At 32.5% G+C, this 18784-nt stretch overlaps 1 protein-coding gene across 1 annotated transcript in view; it reads right to left on the reverse strand.

The window, feature by feature from the left end:
• Positions 1 to 8171: 8171 nt before the first annotated feature.
• LOC132721613 (CCR4-NOT transcription complex subunit 1-like) overlaps positions 8172 to 18784 on the reverse strand; it is a 43785-nt gene continuing 33172 nt past the window's right edge. The window contains exons 32-45 of the mRNA XM_060705933.1: positions 18537 to 18682; positions 17988 to 18195; positions 17660 to 17727; positions 17051 to 17291; positions 16242 to 16478; positions 15068 to 15231; positions 14453 to 14570; positions 13939 to 14040; positions 13231 to 13488; positions 12546 to 12614; positions 11855 to 12032; positions 10845 to 10977; positions 9864 to 9998; positions 8172 to 8504 (exon numbers count right to left, since the gene is read on the reverse strand). Of these exons, the coding sequence (XP_060561916.1) occupies positions 8417 to 8504; positions 9864 to 9998; positions 10845 to 10977; positions 11855 to 12032; positions 12546 to 12614; positions 13231 to 13488; positions 13939 to 14040; positions 14453 to 14570; positions 15068 to 15231; positions 16242 to 16478; positions 17051 to 17291; positions 17660 to 17727; positions 17988 to 18195; positions 18537 to 18682 (2145 nt within the window). The 3' untranslated portion in view covers positions 8172 to 8416. The remainder of the gene's footprint in view (positions 8505 to 9863; positions 9999 to 10844; positions 10978 to 11854; positions 12033 to 12545; positions 12615 to 13230; positions 13489 to 13938; positions 14041 to 14452; positions 14571 to 15067; positions 15232 to 16241; positions 16479 to 17050; positions 17292 to 17659; positions 17728 to 17987; positions 18196 to 18536; positions 18683 to 18784) is intronic.

Here is an 18784-nt window from a genome sequence, read left to right on the forward strand (position 1 = left end):
GCAATCAATAAGTTCATTCTAAGTTCATACTCTATAATATTGGTGGCTTAAATTTTGTATTTTGATATAAATATCTGGACTGTTCAACCTTAAAAGCAGGGCAAATTCAAGTAAATGTACACAAATTCAGCATGTTAAGGATTAATTCAGTCTTTTGTGCACCCATCCAAGACTAACCAATTTAATGAATCAATGGAAAGTTTCTCATTACACATGCATATTCATTCATTTGTTTATTTTTTGTTCCTTTAAGGCTTTATTCTTTGTTTATATCTGAAATAGATATATTTATATAATAAATAAATCTAAATAAATAAATAGGAAACTGAAGAAAAATACATATTAAGTATTTAGTGTAAAACATCACAATCCACAAGACTATGCATTTTTTTATTTATTTATTTATCTATTTTTGCAAAAATTTGACAATAATTTTACTACCTGTATTGAAACACCATATTTCTTCCCTATTTCTTATATTCATGTTAGCATTTTTTCTGCATGTTTGTACACGTTAACTTATTATGATAATTGTGAATGTTAATTAATTGCTTAAGACTCAATTCAACTAGCATAAATCACTTCACTTGTACACTTGACAGTATTATTAAAACAACAACAACAAATTCAAACCTCAAGAAAAACCCACAAAAAACAACAGCAAAAAGCATAATTTGTAAGGCAATTTACTCTATCTAACACAAAATGATCTTATCAATACCTTTTTTGTACTATTGCTGATCAACTATGCTACTATTATGTCAAGGCTAACAATTTAGGTTGAACTTTTGTAAAGTAAGACATTTACAAGTCAACACAGATAATATCCGGCTGTGGAAAATTACTGACTTATGTATTAAACCTGAACAGCTGTTTTATTGACCTTGAATGCAAGGTCAAATCCATTCATCTTAAGTTACTATACCATGAATTTCCAATTAACACTGATTTACAAAGAAGTTTACAAATAACCTTTTAGTATTTTACTCAGAGTATTAAAATGTTGAAAACTTAGGTTAATGTAACTTTACAAATTATGCTAGTTTTTGGAGTTTTGTGAAAATAAACACTTTTGCTAATGCCAGGCTACTGTTTTTCATCCCATGATTTAACTTTAGCAGTTCATGATTTCAGAGTTAAGTCAAAGTTTTTTAAAAGCTTATGGCTGTTGCATAAATATTGTCTATAAACTGAGAAGATATACAAGTTCTTTTTAACTACAAGTACATCTATTTTATTTCAGACTCAGCATTTAAACACCTGCCTACATGTACTTAATAAAGATTTAACTTTGAAGTTTGACCTAGGTCATTATTCAAACATATGCACTGCTAGTTGTGATAAACATGACATCTCAGAACATCCGATATGTCTGTCCATTATGTAGAACAACCATAAGGCTATTTACAAAACATTTATATAATAATGACAAATGATAACTGTATGTTGAATGTACATGTATAAAGGTGTATCTACTTACACTACAAGGTGTCATTAAAGTGTGACAAACTTCAAAAGCCTTAAATAAGTTACTTACTATGCAGCACCACTAATTAACTGAAAAATATTAAAATTTGATCTCCAACTATTTTTGCATATAATATTATGTAATGGTTAAAAATCAACTTGAACTGTATCCATTCTTACAATAATAAAAAAAATGCTTAAATGAATGTTTAATTTTTTTCTTACAAAATTCTACAACTTACAAGTCTTTCAGTCCTATTTAATCAATTTGCTTGTTTCAATTTTTGAAAGAAAGTAAAGTTATCATTTTTAAATCTACTCATGTATGGTTATTCTACATGTATATCAATACAGTATGTTACTATTAAGATTGGCTTTACTTCACGAATTACATGTACACATCAGAAGGCTGAAGCTTGTCTGAGTTCTTCACAAAAGCTGTGAGATAGATATGTAAACAATAAACAGACTTTAAACTGTAATTTATGATTTACAACATTGAGCAAGTAGAATGCAGGCAATAACATATTTATGTACATATATATACATTCACTACAAGTATAACAGAATAGTTTAAATATATAATTTCATAAATTCATTACCAGTTTTTCCAAATCTTCACAATTCACTCACAGTAAAGTACACTATAAAAGTGGCTACAACAAGTTTTACTTACTAAGATTAGATCTACTCTATCTGTACAATATCAAATATAATTAGATAAGACAAAGGTAACAAGTAAGGTTCACCAAGATACAAACGGACAGATTTAAATGTCTAAAAATTAAATTATGTCTATAAATTATCTTTCTCCAAACTCATTAGTTTAAATTTCTTACATTTTTTTCAGCAATATGATTTAATCTATACAGCATACCTGGTGAAAAAAATTAATTCCAAAATTCTATAATTAATATTTTCATAAATCAATTAATGAAAAGATCAGCCATGTGCTTGCAAATATATATCTTTCTAGTTATTTCTAGTTATATGTTGATATTATGGAATAATAGATATGGTAATGTGTACTAGATATGTCTAAAAAATTGAAAAAAAATCTTTAGGCATAATATCCGAACTTATAAAATCCGAATCAGGTGTAAAAGCAATTTTTTTTATCGATAGATGAATTTCCATCGGGAAAGCAACCATTTCAAATCTTGATCTATTTTTATGATTAAATTATTATTCTATTAATAGCATATTATAACGGGATGTTCTTCACAGGAATAATTGTAATTATTTCACAAAAAGCAAAAAAATCTGCATCAGCAACCAAATTACCTCCCTTTATGAAATTAACTCAAAGAGCAGAAAATGAGCACAAGAGTGTAGTCTGCAATCCATCGAGACAAATGAAATATATATTTATACATATCTGAGCAATCAAGAAACGTAGAAAATAATAATTTTATTTTATGTATAGACGAACAATATTACCCATTCGTTCGCAGTTGATAAATAACTTTACAGCAACACGCAACAAGCAAATGGGCTAATTCCCACCTCGGTTAAAACATAAATGCGTCTGCATTTTTCCAGATACTTTAATTATGAAGCTCCGTGATTTAGTATGAACACATCTGCGGATGTTTCTAAATTCAAAATTTTACCATTTCATGTTTAAATGTTGAATTCTGCTTAAGCCGGCGCTAGGGGGCGTGGACGGTAACTTGCACTTTCCAGTACCGTCCATGAACAGGCTCAATCAAACCGAGCCTGCAACATTTTCAATTTTGCCGTGTTGGACTTTCTTTAGGGATTCTGTTTTTTATCTATTTTAGTCATTTTCATAAAGAAAATCTTTATTTTTGATGAATTCGTTTTTATCCTTTACTGAAAATAGTATAAATTAAAAAAAATATTTACAATGAAGCAGTAACTAATAAAATCTTATTTTTGAAGAAATGAGTAATTAAAGTAATGCCCAAACCTTTTTCTTTGAACCAATAAAATTTATAGATTGATGAAGCTATGCAAGCGAAGATCGCAGGTACGATAACATGATAAAATAGTTTCACTTCCATATTTTTGAATAACCAACAAATTCAAAATGTATATAAGCTTTTGAATTAAACAACTATAGCAGAAATAAGTAACTTTTAAAAATTGTCACATCTTAATTTAGTAACAAATCGGATCATACGTATTTAATATGTAATGGTACACGTTTTGAATTTTGATTTGCTGTTCAAGAGCTTGGCTTTTGGCCCATTATAAAACTCATTTGAATACATGTATATTGCATAGATATTAAAGATATACGTAGTTATATAATATAATGTTGATACTTCTGTACCAATTTTATTGATTAGTCGTCGTTTTTTCAAAATATATACATGCAATATGTTTATTTGAAAACGTGAAAATTATAATTGCATTTATGGTAGGAAATGTATGACTCAGCCAAATATAATCAAACGGAGATATTGGCCCACTGTTTAACTTTCAAAGGAAATGAAGAAATTTGTCTCCATAACAACCAAAAAATTACCTTTCCCGTTGTCTGCACTTTGCTGCGGTACAGTTCCATGCCCTTTCATAAAAACACCAATATCCCCCATTCTGTTGTTTTTCTGGGTATTCTGTTTTGAGTTTTAAATTTGAATTTTGAAATACAAAACGTATTATCACAGTTAATACTTCAATGTTACTCTATTATATCTTATTAAGTAAGATATATCTGTGATTTCCAAGTTAATTTACATATGATACCTAAAGTGAAATGCGAGTTTGGAATAGACTAAATTTGTTTAAATAGCTCGACATAGCGTTCGTTATCAATTGACATCAGAGTATATATTTAAACTTCATCTCGAAATTTTCCCTCACCATTTTTGACCCTGCTTCTGTTCAGTTTAAGTGCGTCGTTGACCAAACTATTATCATTTATTGACAAGACCATGGAAGTACAAATGTTCTCGCGGTGGACTTTTGATCGCGTGTACGTACAACGTTCATTCCATATTTATAGTCACGTAAAAATTCATGAGATACTTTGAGCATCTTTTATATAGGCCAGTAATTCGTCGAAACAAAAAAACGTTTGATTTTAACATGTGTGTAATGAGGTTGTGGGAAATTAATTTATTTTTTATTTTAAACGCTGTACGGTTGTGTCATATTAACTTGATTGATTAATTAGTAATGAAATGATGTTAAATTAATTAAGACAGTAGCCAATGGAAAATATTTAGGGTAAAAACGATTTGTGATAAGAAAAAATCATATCTGTGTACAATCTTGATAAGTGAAAAAAAAATGAATATCGCAAATTAGAATGATGGATATGGAATTTTTTTAAGATCTGTTGACGAAGGCACATCATTTATGATTAGTATAGATAATTTTGTATTACCTTATTTATTTATTTATTTATACTTTACAGTCTGTTGGGATGTGGTAGGGTGTGTGATACATAGGTTTGTTGATAAATGTATATCGTCATACATGATAGAAGGGGACATACTCGATTAAGTATTCGACTTTTAATTTGTCACGAACGTGTCTATATCCGCTGCGAGAAAATATTTCTTTGGCTAACACCTGGACAAGCTAACTAGTATTTCCTTGTTAAATACTTCCAAGAAAACATTGACCATAACTTTGTAGCAGCGTTACAACAATTTAGAATGGAAATTTTTTCAAGTACTTATATATAATGTCAAGATATTGTGGTGTGCGGACTTAGCTAAAGGGTACGGAATACATTTATTCCATTTATGAACAATGGTCCTAACATAATTCCGTAAAATTTCGTACGTAAGTGGTTACTCTTGTAAGAGACTTTTTCTAGCCTCACGGAAGCATCAACGGTTTATTGTTACTTTTTTCCCATAGAAACATTATTAAGTATCCACTAGTCAGATATTAAGACTGTAGACCAATTCTTAGTGTTAACAATGATGACATTTCAACGTAAAGCTGTTGTCATAGAAACAAGAATCATTTTAAACCATTGCAGACTAGCTACAAGAGCATAATGAAAATTTTTATGATCATGAAATGCCGATTTCTTCACGCACGCATATCAAATATAGCGAGAGTTAGTGATGCATACACAGTTGCGGCAACATTCGTGCATTGATGTGTTATATACTAGAATATAAATCATGCTAAAGTTAATTATACAGATAGTTGTTTGCTTTACACATGTTTAATGTGCATAAACTTCAAATGATAAAATAGGAATACCTCGTTTTCACTGTCGGTTATCTATCTGTAAAAGTTGATATTGCTCTTTCCGAATGCCAAACATCGAGATACGAACAATCCCCCAGTTATTGCAAAATATGAGTAAATACGCTTCTCAAAAATCTGGTCATTTCACCGATCTCGCATCTTTAATAACCCGACCCCAGTGACACAAAGTTTATTTTTATTTTTAAGTTGTATGGGTAATACATATTTGCATGGCTGACTAACCACACAGTGAAAGTTAAGGTAGTTTGTACTTGAATTACCAAAGTACAAATGTACATCTGGGCTGGGAATTTGCCCGATATCCTTGATTACACTGATTGATTTACGTCTACTGTAAGAAGAAACTAAATGCACTGTGGAGTAGAGTGCTGGCAAGTGGCTCTTAGCAATGAGCAGAGATCATGGGTTGGAATCCTGCGGTGATCAAAACAATGTTTTCTCACGACACGTGTACTGGTTACTTCTCCAGGAAACGGACTCGAGCACGATCCTGATGAGCTCGATTAATACCGTAAACTAAAAGCAGGTGTGTCGACAGTTTCAGGCATGTCCGCTCTAAAAATGTTATCGTTTTCTTTAAATTAAGCAGTTACAAATACTTTTTATGCAACCTTAACGTTATACCACTCAAGCTTTAATAACCATTATGGTGAAATAAAACCATAACGTCTGTACAAGTAACATTTTTGGTATCACCTTATTGACCTCTCATCATTTTATTGATTAAGTTAAAGGCATTTCATCTTCCAGCATTGACAAAGCTTTTTAAACCACCTTGCAGTAAACAGCATAAATGCCTTTTAAAATGAACCAATTCATATCCTACAGTATAATTTAAATTGAACCCATGAAAGGAGATGGGAAATTGACGCCATTTTTTTTAAGGATGCACGACGGACGCAGAGTGATCATTGAGCACTTTGTGCTCATGTGTACTAATAATAAGGTAAGCTAATAATAATGAAAATACAACGTACTTGTTAAGGTAAATGTTTATTAGCAAAGCACACATATTCCCATGTTGCAAATTCTGCATAATACAAAGCTAGGCAAATACACACAAAATAAAGTACTAAACTATAGCTCTACCATACAGTATATATACATAAACATCACACTTCTATATACAATTTCCTCATAATTTCTCAACGACCATTCTAACATCCTGACAATGCCAACTTGCCTTCCCATCAGCAATTTCATACTGAAACCCCTTCAACAAACAATGAGTAGTCCTAAATTCACAGGGCCAGTCCACTATATTAACTTAGCCAGGAGAAGGTTAACAGTATATAAATATTTATTCCCTTTTTATGACCTTCATATTTCAACTTATACAATAATATGTTATACAGTTATAAGCTTGAAACAAATGTAATGATGATAAATGTAGTAACTTGGAAAAACATAACAGATTGAACACAAGACCTTCCATGACTAAACATAAAGTATACCTCCTTTTACAATAACCAATAAAACAAATATTGACAACCTTATTATTTCCACACTATCCTTTAAAGAACAGTAATCACAATTTTTAAAACTTCCAAAATAATATTTTTTTAAACAATTCACAAAGAATTACAATAACAAAAAGTAGCATCCTCCATCCAAAGCTCTGGGCTGTCACATAATTCACCTCACTGATCTAGTTTGCTAAACAAAAAAGTTAACAAAAAATCTAAAAAAAAATTTACACATTTACCATTAAACCCATTTTCAATACATTTTAACATATTTCAGTTAAGTTCCAACTGGACATTTTTATTTTCACTTTTCAGCTACACAATATTTATATCTTTAATTCATCAAATTAAGAAAGTTTCCTTTCATAGCAAAATGACAAAAATTTTTAATCTTCTTCAACAAATTTATAAAGATATCTTCATTGATATACACAAGTTATCAAACTCGTCATGACATTCAAAGTAGGTTATTTATATGCAGTGGTACTGCTTTTAAAATCTTTATTAGCCGAACACCAAACTTTATTAGTCATGAAGTTTATATGCTGTGGCAGTACTTTCCATTTTTTACCTAATGAACACAAATATTTATTTCTATAAACTCAAAGAACAGTTCGGCAAAAGCACCATAAATTTCTTCATTTAAGTCATTAATGCAAGTCCTTCACTTAGTCTTATAAATTAAAGAACAAGTGTTATTGAGACTAATTGTTTGTAGCACTGTCCTAGCTTGAAAATGTTTATATCTGTATCAGTGTAATCTGTTCCAATGTTTAATATATTATAGATGCATATGTTCCAATGTGTTCTTCTGTACTTCTGCATTGTTTCATAAGTTTTTACATAGTCGCAGGTGTTCACTCTATGTGTTTAATTGTATGCGTTCTTCCGTATTTCTGATATTTTACATAGGTGGAGGTGTTCATTCTATGTGCTCAATTGTATGTGTTCCAATGTGTTCTTCTGTATTTCTGCATTGTTTCTACATAGGCACAGGTCTTCACTCAATGTGTTCCATTGTATATATTTAGGGTGTTCTTTCTTTAAGATTGCTTTAACACACACATGCGTCTTTATTCTAGCACATTATTGAATCAGATCCTTATTATCTTTATAAAGCTTCATATGCTATTATGTTCCGATGAATTTTTGGCAATTTTGGTATAGGTTGGCATGATTTTACAGTGTTCCAGCCTGGTTCGTCTTCCAGATATTTCTTGTTTAGTTTCACATTTATGTTCTGGTCACTTTCAACAGTTTATCTCTTATGACTGCATGTTCTAGTGAATTTCAGCAGATTCTTGGTCTCGGGACGGGGTTGCACTTGTCTTCGGCTGCATACATGATCTAGCTACAGACTCGAACAATCTGAAAATGGGTTGATAAAGAAATCAAAGGTGCATCTCATAAGTTTTTCAGAAATTTGAGCCGCGTCACGACAAAACCAACGTAATGCGTTTGCGACCAGCATGGATCCAGACCAGCCTGCGCATCCGCGCAGTCTGATCAGGATCCATGCTGTTCGCTTACAAACTTTATTACAAGTAGAGAAACTGATAGCAAACAGCATGGATCCTGATCAGACTGCGCAGGCTGGTCTGGATCCATGCTGGTCGCAAACGCATTATGTTGGTTTTGTCGTGACATTGCTCATTTGTTGTTTGTTCTGTTAGTTCAGCTTGATTGATTTTAGAGTCATATATATTGACAAGAATCCCTGTTATTTATGAAAGTTATTAAATAACTTCATCATACATGTCATATAATGTATAAGAGGTTAATTTTGCGACATGGAAATATTTGTGATTTTTGTGAATTGAAATTATTCGCAAACAATTGATCACGCAAAAATTATTTCTTTTTAGGCAAACTTTCTTCTATCATTTGAAAACACGTTTTCATACAGCATCTTACATGAATAAGTTTGACTGTTCAGGTACTGAGATTAATTTTTCTCATTGCTTGTTTGTTTAAGTTTGGTCTTAACAAATCACAAATGTTTTAATGAAACAATATATGTGTTAATAACACAATAGGTTATTCATATAACAAAAGAATGTTTCAAAATATGACAAAGAAATGTGTGATCAGGTCCTTTATCAAACTAACAATGTATATTTCAAACAATCATATAAATAATGAAGGTGTTAAATAACTGAATAGAACGATTACAATAACGACATATTCATTCTTAACATGTATCTGCTTAATTAAAAGATTTTACAAAAGCAGTATTAAATTCAAAAAATCATTTTTTCGTAAATATTTCCCACAAAAAGTCCACAATTTGACATTCCCAAAATTTTTGTCACGCAAAAATATCCACTTATACAGTAAATCATTTATCAAAGATATGTGAACAAATAGGCACACATTGTAGGGAATGAATTTAAAATATGATGGAATATACTATAATATGCAAGAAAAAATATCTGACATTTGTTTGAAGTTCGGATCGAAATATTCGTCCCTCAGAAATTGGCCGTCGGGATGGATATTCCGATCTGAGCCATAACAAGACAGATATTATTATTTATTTTATAACAAGCGAGCACATAAGTAGACTCAACAACGTTCCATCTTTTATACTATAAGCTAGCTGGACACTATCCGTACATGAGACAATCTATAATTCTGGTATAAATTTGAACCCACAGTGGTGCAAGGCTAGTAATCATCGACTTTGTTACCTTGACCACAGACGAGTCTGACCAAATAACTACTTACTTCTCGATCTCCGGGGCACAGTGTACAAACTCGTGACTCCAGAACTTGAATTGCGGGTTCTTGATAAGTTCTATAAAAGTGATCAGCAGTCCCCAGGGATGTGGTCTGTTTACTATCAATCTCTCTAATAATACTCTGTAATATACATGTAATATATACGATGTTTGTTGCACTTTAGTGTTTTATTAAGGATATATAGTACACAAGATTGTACACAAGATGTTACTTAATATAAGATTTGTGATAAACGCATCACAGAAAGAGTTCCTGTAGAGAGTTTAACACTGTGTAAATTCACCTTAAAGCAGTATGCCTCCAGATTCATGCTAAAAATTTGAAAATGTATTTAAAAGTAAAATATTGTCTAGTGAAAACAAAGAAAGGAATAAACACTCTGTACACGTCAATTACATTCCACATAAATTATCTAAAAAGGTCAAAATATGCAGAAATAAGTCTTACTACGTTAGTCATGCAGTAGGATTATGGTGAAAAATTCTGCATATTTTGCCAAAATCAGTCAGTATTCAAACAAAGCATGCAAATTGTTACTTGAATCTCCAATCTTTTTACTTTTCTTAAAATCTTAATACCATTTTCTCAAGTCTGATTTTTGTGAAATATTTTGGCTCATCTGGAAGCATGCAGCTTAAAACTTAACCTTGTTTTCATACACATATTACATAGGAAAGGATGAACTGGTTAACCTAGTGTAATCATAATCACATAACAAAGACATAGAACTTTTAACAGTAATAATTTATATTAGGCAACATATTGACAAAACAATTGTACACCAAACTTAAGCTGTTCCATTCCTACATAAGGTCAATATCTTGTTTGGTTGTCAATTTGAAATCTCATGTAAACTACCTTTTAACCAATCAAAACCCTGAATCTATCACAACCTACACCAAGGGACTTCATGTAAGTTACCCTAATCATTTGGCGGATTAAAATGAAGATAAATTATAAAGTTACCTAGTTATCTGCTCTTGTATTGCCTCGGTATTAGCCTCTGCGAACAGGTACAATAATGTACAGCTGAAGTAGTGTGTATGACTGTTAGGGTATCGAAGCTGGTTGGCTATTGCTGTCAGGAACAAGTAACGTCCTGTAACAGAAAAGTGGATTGTTAATTTATAATGTTAGTACAAGTTTGATTTACAGCTAATTTGACACTGTAATATTGTTTGTATGTGTTAAATAATTAATAATCACAACTCTCAAACTATTCTAATCTGTTTCGAAAAGAACGGGAATCATTGAAAATTGTGTTAAGTTTAATTGCTGAAAAAATGTCAAGTCATACAAAAAATCTTTATGAGGTAAATTCATTCCCTCCAAACTTAAATATGACAAACGCCAACACAGGGTACTAAAACTCACAGATGAAACGGTAAATGATTGTGAGGTCAGTGACCTAAACCAATACAGCTCCTTACTATTTTATGAGACAAGACTATCATTATTAATTCCTTTATTAGGATTTTAATGTGCACTGAATCTGTACAAGTCCTTCTGCTGTCTTGGTGGAGGACGACTTCAGTATTCCATGTATTAATGATAGTATTGGCATTTTCTATTTCTCAGATATATCTTACACCCTTATCCCACTAAATATCTTTAATAGTCTTTTCAATCAGGACAAAATAATTCTTCATTAGTGGGGAAAATTTTAAAATATGTACTGACTGAATAGCAAACAATGTAGACCAAGATCAGATAGCATGGATGTGTTGCCTTGTCTTGGTCTGCACTGGTCACATTAGTAAAATCTGTAAGCAGATTAAGGGTTCAGGCATAAGCGAGCACCTGAGTAGAACCAATGACCTTCAATAAACCAGCTGGATAGCTGCCTCAAATGAAGAAATCAGAAGTCCCTGTCAGGATTTTAACCCCACTGGTCACACACAACTGATTCAAAGAAAGAAACCTTGAAACCATAACCAATTAGCTACCTTTGGCAAGAATAATATCTTTTTTTTTACCTTCTGTATCGAGATCCACTGCAAGATTCTGGAAGATGTCCATGTGTGAAGAATGAGCTATTGTACTCATGCTTGGTGTGAGGCCCTTTGTGTGTATATGCTGAATTGCCTGGGTCCCTGCATACAGTACAAGGGCATTCATCAGAGGTATGTTGTACCTGGAGCCTGGCTCATTGGACTGAAAATTGACATTAATTTGCTTACTTGACATTCAACAGTGCCTTTTCTTATAAAGTCCCATATACATTCTTTTGATAATAAATATAATTTGCTTGTTAGTTTTTAAGTTTCACTGACACTTGAAAGGTAATAAGGCGACTTTCCAGCTTCACTGATGTAGGAAGACCTCAGGTTCACCTCTGTGCATTATTTCAGGCATGAGTAAGTACCAAAGTAGAACCACATACATTTCATAAGCAAGCTGGATAGCCTCCTCACATGGATGAATCTTCAAGTCCCTGGTTGGATTTGAACCCAAAGCTGTGAAGGGCTAATGGTTCAAAATCAATGACCATAACCACTTGGCCACAAACGCCCAAATATAATTTGTTGTACAATATTAACATTTGTTATAAGGTATTCAGTAACAATGACATTAAGGTCTACAATAAATAATTTGTTGAATGACTTCATGATATTGTATCATTTAATCAATATATAAAAGATATGATCAACTACAAATTAACAATACCTGTAGGCTGCTCCTCAAGTCAGACAAAAATGTCACAGGAGATCTTGTTTTCAGATAGGAATCCAAATCCTGAAAGATATAAATTTCTAAAATGACAATTACCTTTTAAATTTGTTCCCTTCTGTATCATATCTGAAATACATTTCACTTCAAATCACCCTTAGAATGCTAAAACCAATAATGGTTAACCTCTGCAGCCAGTATAGAGCCAGGCCAGCCTGAACATTACAGGGCGGTCTGTCAAGCCCTTATACTGTTGGCTTCTCAAATTATTTAAATAACCAAGTATTCTTTGAACATTTATAATGGACAGTTCCCAATAAAAATCTATCACACAACATCAGTATTGTAAGAATATATTGAAAATTCATTTTAACTAAACAAATCACAGAAATAACTTTACTTATACAATCATTACCTAGTACAAGTTGGTTCAAGAAATGGATTGGAGAGGATGTCCTAATAACTAAAAGCTTCCCACATGATAAAAACTAAAATAAGTACTTCACAAATGTATCCATAATTTACACACTGAAATAACATATCATGAACTTGACAAAAAATCACATTATGAGAGACATGTTCTCAGTTTATTTCAAAACAAAGTTTTATAGATGATCTTCCCTATCAAACATAACAAAACCAAATTTTTTCCCCCTACAAGTATATGAGACTAAGTAATGACCTTCTTGAATGATGGTGGTTGAATCATGTTGGCAAAATTTGACAGTATTCTTGGAGGATGTTGAATGTCTGCCAGTAGATCAACCTTCAGATTTGGTGTAAATGGATCAGGTAGGCGCATATTACGTGGGAACGCGCTCAAAATGAGGTTACGCATCTGAATACAATTTGGCGAGATGACATCACAGAAGGCGTAATGGTAGTCACAGAGGAATTCTGGGAAATCATGAAGAAGGACTAGTAAGACTCGTAAAGTTCCCTGAAATAAATTATGCACAGAAAATGCAATGCAAGTTTTTATACATCATGATGGCCAAAAAGTGAATTAAGTATTCACAATAAATTAAAGCTCTTCACAGCAATACCTCTCAGCAACAAACAAACACTTTATCTTCTAAAGCGTGCTGCTTTGCAAATGTTAATTTTTTAAAGTAAATATTTTTTCGTCATATACAGCTACTTTATAGTTGAACTGTTGGAAAATCAAAGATGTATCTATATACACTTAAAGCACTAATAGGCTATTCATGCTGGATTGAGCACCAATACATTTTTGATGTTTTTATTGGGTTTTAAGTCAAAGCAACACAGTGAAGGTCATATGGTGACTTTCCAACTTACTGGTGAATGAAGACCTCAGCAGTACATGTACAATGATTGTTGACATACTTTGTATATGAAACAGTCTGATTAATTATTGTTGACATACCTTGTATAAGAAATGTGTTGGTTTATTTAGCTCAGCATTTCTCAAGAACGGAGAGAGGAACTTGAAGAGATCTATCAACAACTGTGCATACATTCCCCAACCCTGAAAAAACATACATGTAAGTCAAATGAAGTCCATCACCTATTTTTTTCCCTATAACAGCAATTACTGATATAGGCGAACATAATGAACAAAATATAAGATAAGAAATGATACAACACCTTACCAATTTATACACATAAATCATAGCAGATATGAACATGTTTAGTTGTTTTGTTTTTTTTAAAAATAGATAACTAAAAGGAGGATTGGAGAATGACATATCCCAACACTATTTAAATGGTTATTAAGTTACAGGTTGTATAAACTACTGTTTTTTTTGTTAACTACAATACCTTCATCAGATTAAAAATATGTTTAACATTCTAATAAAATTTCTCATCATATTTCCCTTTTTACATTCAAAGTTATATTTCATTTTTCTTACACTTATAGTTTGTTACATAAAACATACCTTTTGTTGAGGTGTTAGTGCCAACATTCTGCCAATAAATACCCTGTGTGAAATCAACTCCAGCCAGGCGTAGGCAAAACCTGGTGCTTTAGCAGGACGCAGTATGTGGAATGTATTGCTGAAACATTTACAAAAACCTTGAATTAGAGCTCAGTTCAAGGTATTTTATCTTGCTACAATTATGATATACATTAAATGGACTTGTCCATCTGTCAATCTTGACAAAACTATTAATTATGTATATGAACAAATTCAAAACATTCACCGATACTGACGTACCGACTGATTTTTGTCTATACTGATCACATGGGTTAATCAGAGAGAGATTTAAAGATTACAGGGTCATTATAGTAAGACCTTCATAAAGCAAGCACCAATCTCATACAATGTAGGCTGTATTAAGTCAGGCTGGTCTACACAATGAGCAGTCTAACAAACTTCTAGCCTTTTCAAATTGAACCTGCTTGAAATAAGAATAAAATGTTCCAATTTTATAACAGGGCAAGTTTCAAAGGCTTGACTCGAGAGCTATAAGAGTTATTACATAACAATGACTTTAAAGAACAAAATTACAAAGTATTCCCTAAATTTCTTAGAAAATGTTAAAAGCCTTACCAGAATGCTGTAAGCACTTGGAAGTTGATATTCTCTAGGATATGTTCTGGTGCGTTCAGTTCTATAAATAGCATGATGAATATACGATGGTATGGAAGTTGCTGGAACTCGGTCTGACGTACCTCATGGTCCTGAAGAAGGACACCGGCTACTATACCCAGAACCTGTTGGAGAAAAAAACAACACAAGAGAAATTATATGTTGAGCAAATGTTTCAAGTCTCAAGATAAAAAGATTTCTACATGTGATTTTCATTCTTCTTTCTTTATGGTTTGGTTTGAATCTTTAAGTTATGATTCACCTTTACATAGCAATATTCTAGTGTTATAGATTAGGGAGTTTCTCGTCGTATTTAAGACACCATTTCATAACAATGAATGTTCTGTAAAATGGTTTTATAGTTTGCTCATGTGTAAACAGTTTCGCCAAAATTTTGGACCAAAAAATATCAGGGACAATCAATGTCTGCTACCTGAACTACTCAGTCTGACTGGGACAAACAATACATATATCTAGATTTCTCTAACAAGTAAAATCTAATACAAACAATACACCACTACTGTACAATACACTTTGAGGAGCTGTAGCATTTTCACTGAAATGCAGCTGCAAAATTCATGACACTATGTCCATGATGAAAGAAATAAACAGTATTTTTTCCTAGACACAAACAAACTCCACCACAAAGGAAACCTTCACTACAAAGGAAAGAGATGAAAATTACATCAATAAATATCCAATGGCAGAGTAACTTAACTTTACTCTTTAAGACTGTATCTTCAATATAAACATGGAGACTGTAGGATGGCTAGATCCCCTGCAGCCAGCAGTACATATTTTTTTTCACCAATGAACGACCTTTCACTATAACCTTGACTTTGTAAGAAGCAACATGATTTTTAAGCTTTGGACTTTATTCCTAAATGGTGATCATTTGAGTCCAGTTATTTAAAAAACTTTTAAGCAGTTTAGCAAATATATTGTCAGAGCGGTGGCCTAACCATTTTAAAGGTGTCTGCCACTCAACCAAGGGATCATGGGTTTGAGCCCTTCAGGGCTGCATTTCCTCTTAAGACATCTGTAACATATAAGTTTTAGAAAGTGGGCGTAATAGAAGTTCAAATAAGCTGCAAGCTTTTACCACAATCATGTTAAAAACTAAACAAATACATACTTTGTTCAATAAATTAATCTTGGTAACTGTATTTGCATTATCCCCGGAGTGTTTCACAAGAAGCGCTATCAGGCGAACAAAAGCATCAAGGGTGTGGAAGCATTTTGCTCGTATCAGGGTCGGACTGTGCGTCTGCTCACTTAGCGCCCTGTAACACAAGTCCACACACATCTCTGTACACAATCTGAAAAACCTTGTGATGAGGTCGTCAGTCTTCAATATACCCTGTTGATGCATCTGTAAAGTAAAACAGTCTGAATTTACCGTCTAGTCAACAATTAACATTATAATGACACTTCTTGATCTTTTATGATGAAAAGAAAATAGTCAATATAGATTGAGTTTTAGGTCACACAGACAAGACGAATGTCACAAAATGATTTTATATCTTTACTGTTAAAGGACCCAATAAAACAAATACCATATAGCAATTACTAACCATCTGGAAGTTAGCTTGGTGGCCATCTCACAACAAAGACTTCAATGTTGATATTTAAACCCTCAGCCATATGCCATGTGTTTGAAAACCTTACAAGTTAGGTTTGTAAAGAATAAACCCCATTATGTCATATTGTACAAAAACCAATATCCCCCAATATCTGCTGGGCATGTATTGGCAGAAAGACTAACCTGGTAAATGTGAGACCAGGAGCATAGCAAAATAATAATGTCTTTTCGTCTGGCCTACATTTCAACTCACAAACTCTGCTGTCTGCATATCTATAAAGTTCTTCTTACTGAGTTTTAGCGTAATTCTTTAAACATATTACGTGTATATTCAATAAAATGAAAATCCAGATATACGCTACCTGTTGTACAAATGCTCCGAAAGCTTTAGTGCTATCTCTACCAGCGGCTGGTGAATGATACATGTTAACCCATTCTCTCAACAGGTACTCTGTTTTCTCGTGCAGTCCAGGTGGATCGTCGATCTCCCGAGCCTGGGTTATACCAGACTGCATCATGGAGTTCGGACCGACTGGGGCCCGGTCCAGCATACTGAAGTCACCACCGGAACTCTGTCTCAAGTTTTGTAGCAAGTTCTCAAGGCTGCAAGAAGAAACAAACTTTTTAAAAGGTGTTTGTCAAAATCTGCATCACTTTGATATCAAATTTTACAAAGAAATAACGTTTATAACAGATATTAAAATATTTATCCAAACAACAAAAAAACGTTTTATATCTAATTATGCCCCAAAATACTGATGAAAGTTATTTGTGGTAACAATGTGCAGGATAAGCACCCTTGGCAAAAATATTGTCCAATATCTCTCAGTCTAATAAAGGTGTATACTGTGGCCAATTCTTTTTTCCTTTGATTCAATACTTTCAATGATTGACAAATTCAGTTTCACTTTATCAGCAAATATCAGATGCTAAGCTTAAAACACAAAACGAAAGTTAATAAACAAACATACCCTGCTGGTGGATCTCGTAACTTGGCAGCAATCAAGTTGAGGGTATCAATTGTGTTTGCCAAGTCAGACTGTAAATACAATATAATAATTACCACTTGATACAAAAATAAATAGGAAATTATCTTTTTGGTAGCCAGTATTTTGTAAAAAATTAAGACATTAAGTCTTTTAAAATTTTTTTATCATAAAAACTTTCTTATACATAATTATACAAATACTTTAATTCAAGCACTTTTGTCCAACATAACTGCATATAGCCTAATTTTGAATATAAAGCTATACTCTATACATAACAAAAGCCGTCAATGACAAGAAAACATTACAGTACCTCGGTTACATGGCTGTTGATCTTATCATCTATACAATATCTCTGCACAAGCTGCATGGCGAACGTTATGGCGATCATATTCAGGCCATTCTCCATCAGTTGTACGAGAAAAATATCATACTGTGCCATGATAACTAGACTACTACGGATCAACAGATCTACGGCTTCTATGTTATATCTATGATCCTCTCTCGAGTCGATCAAACATCTGAAAAAAGGGTAGACCAACCTTATAATATCTCATTTAATACTAAAGGACAAATGTGAGTTTGCCAATACAAGGAATTTTTACCTAATCATTGCCTGTTTTAGTTTTTTTCACGATATTTAAGTTTAAGTTAGTAATTTTCTATTTAAGGTTTGAACATTATGTTATGAACATGAGGATAAAAACTACTCATGTGTCCATAGAACATGGATACCAATGCAACATTGGCTCAAAGCTGGCAAATATTATCGTTATCTATTTTACAGTGATTATAAATTATAAAATTTTAAGGCTATAATTTAGGGCAATATTGAATTTATACAAAATACAAGCATACATACCTTGTGACTTGTCTATTGGTCCACTGTGGACCGAATGCTCGGCCGTCTTGCAGTCCCTTCAGTACCAGGAGATGGCACTCTCGGAACCTGATCATCAATTCATATTCCTGGGTCATGGTATAATGGTCCAACAAACCTTCCACAGCCTGGAATATAATATGTAAATTTCATTAAAAATTTTGATAATATTTCCTGTATTTTTTCCTTTCTTGAATTTCTGGTACATATACTTTACATGCTAAGATAAC

Source organism: Ruditapes philippinarum, unplaced genomic scaffold (assembly GCF_026571515.1).
Source record: "Ruditapes philippinarum isolate M1 unplaced genomic scaffold, ASM2657151v2 ctg1526_1_1_1_1, whole genome shotgun sequence".
Classification (NCBI taxonomy): domain Eukaryota; kingdom Metazoa; phylum Mollusca; class Bivalvia; order Venerida; family Veneridae; genus Ruditapes; species Ruditapes philippinarum.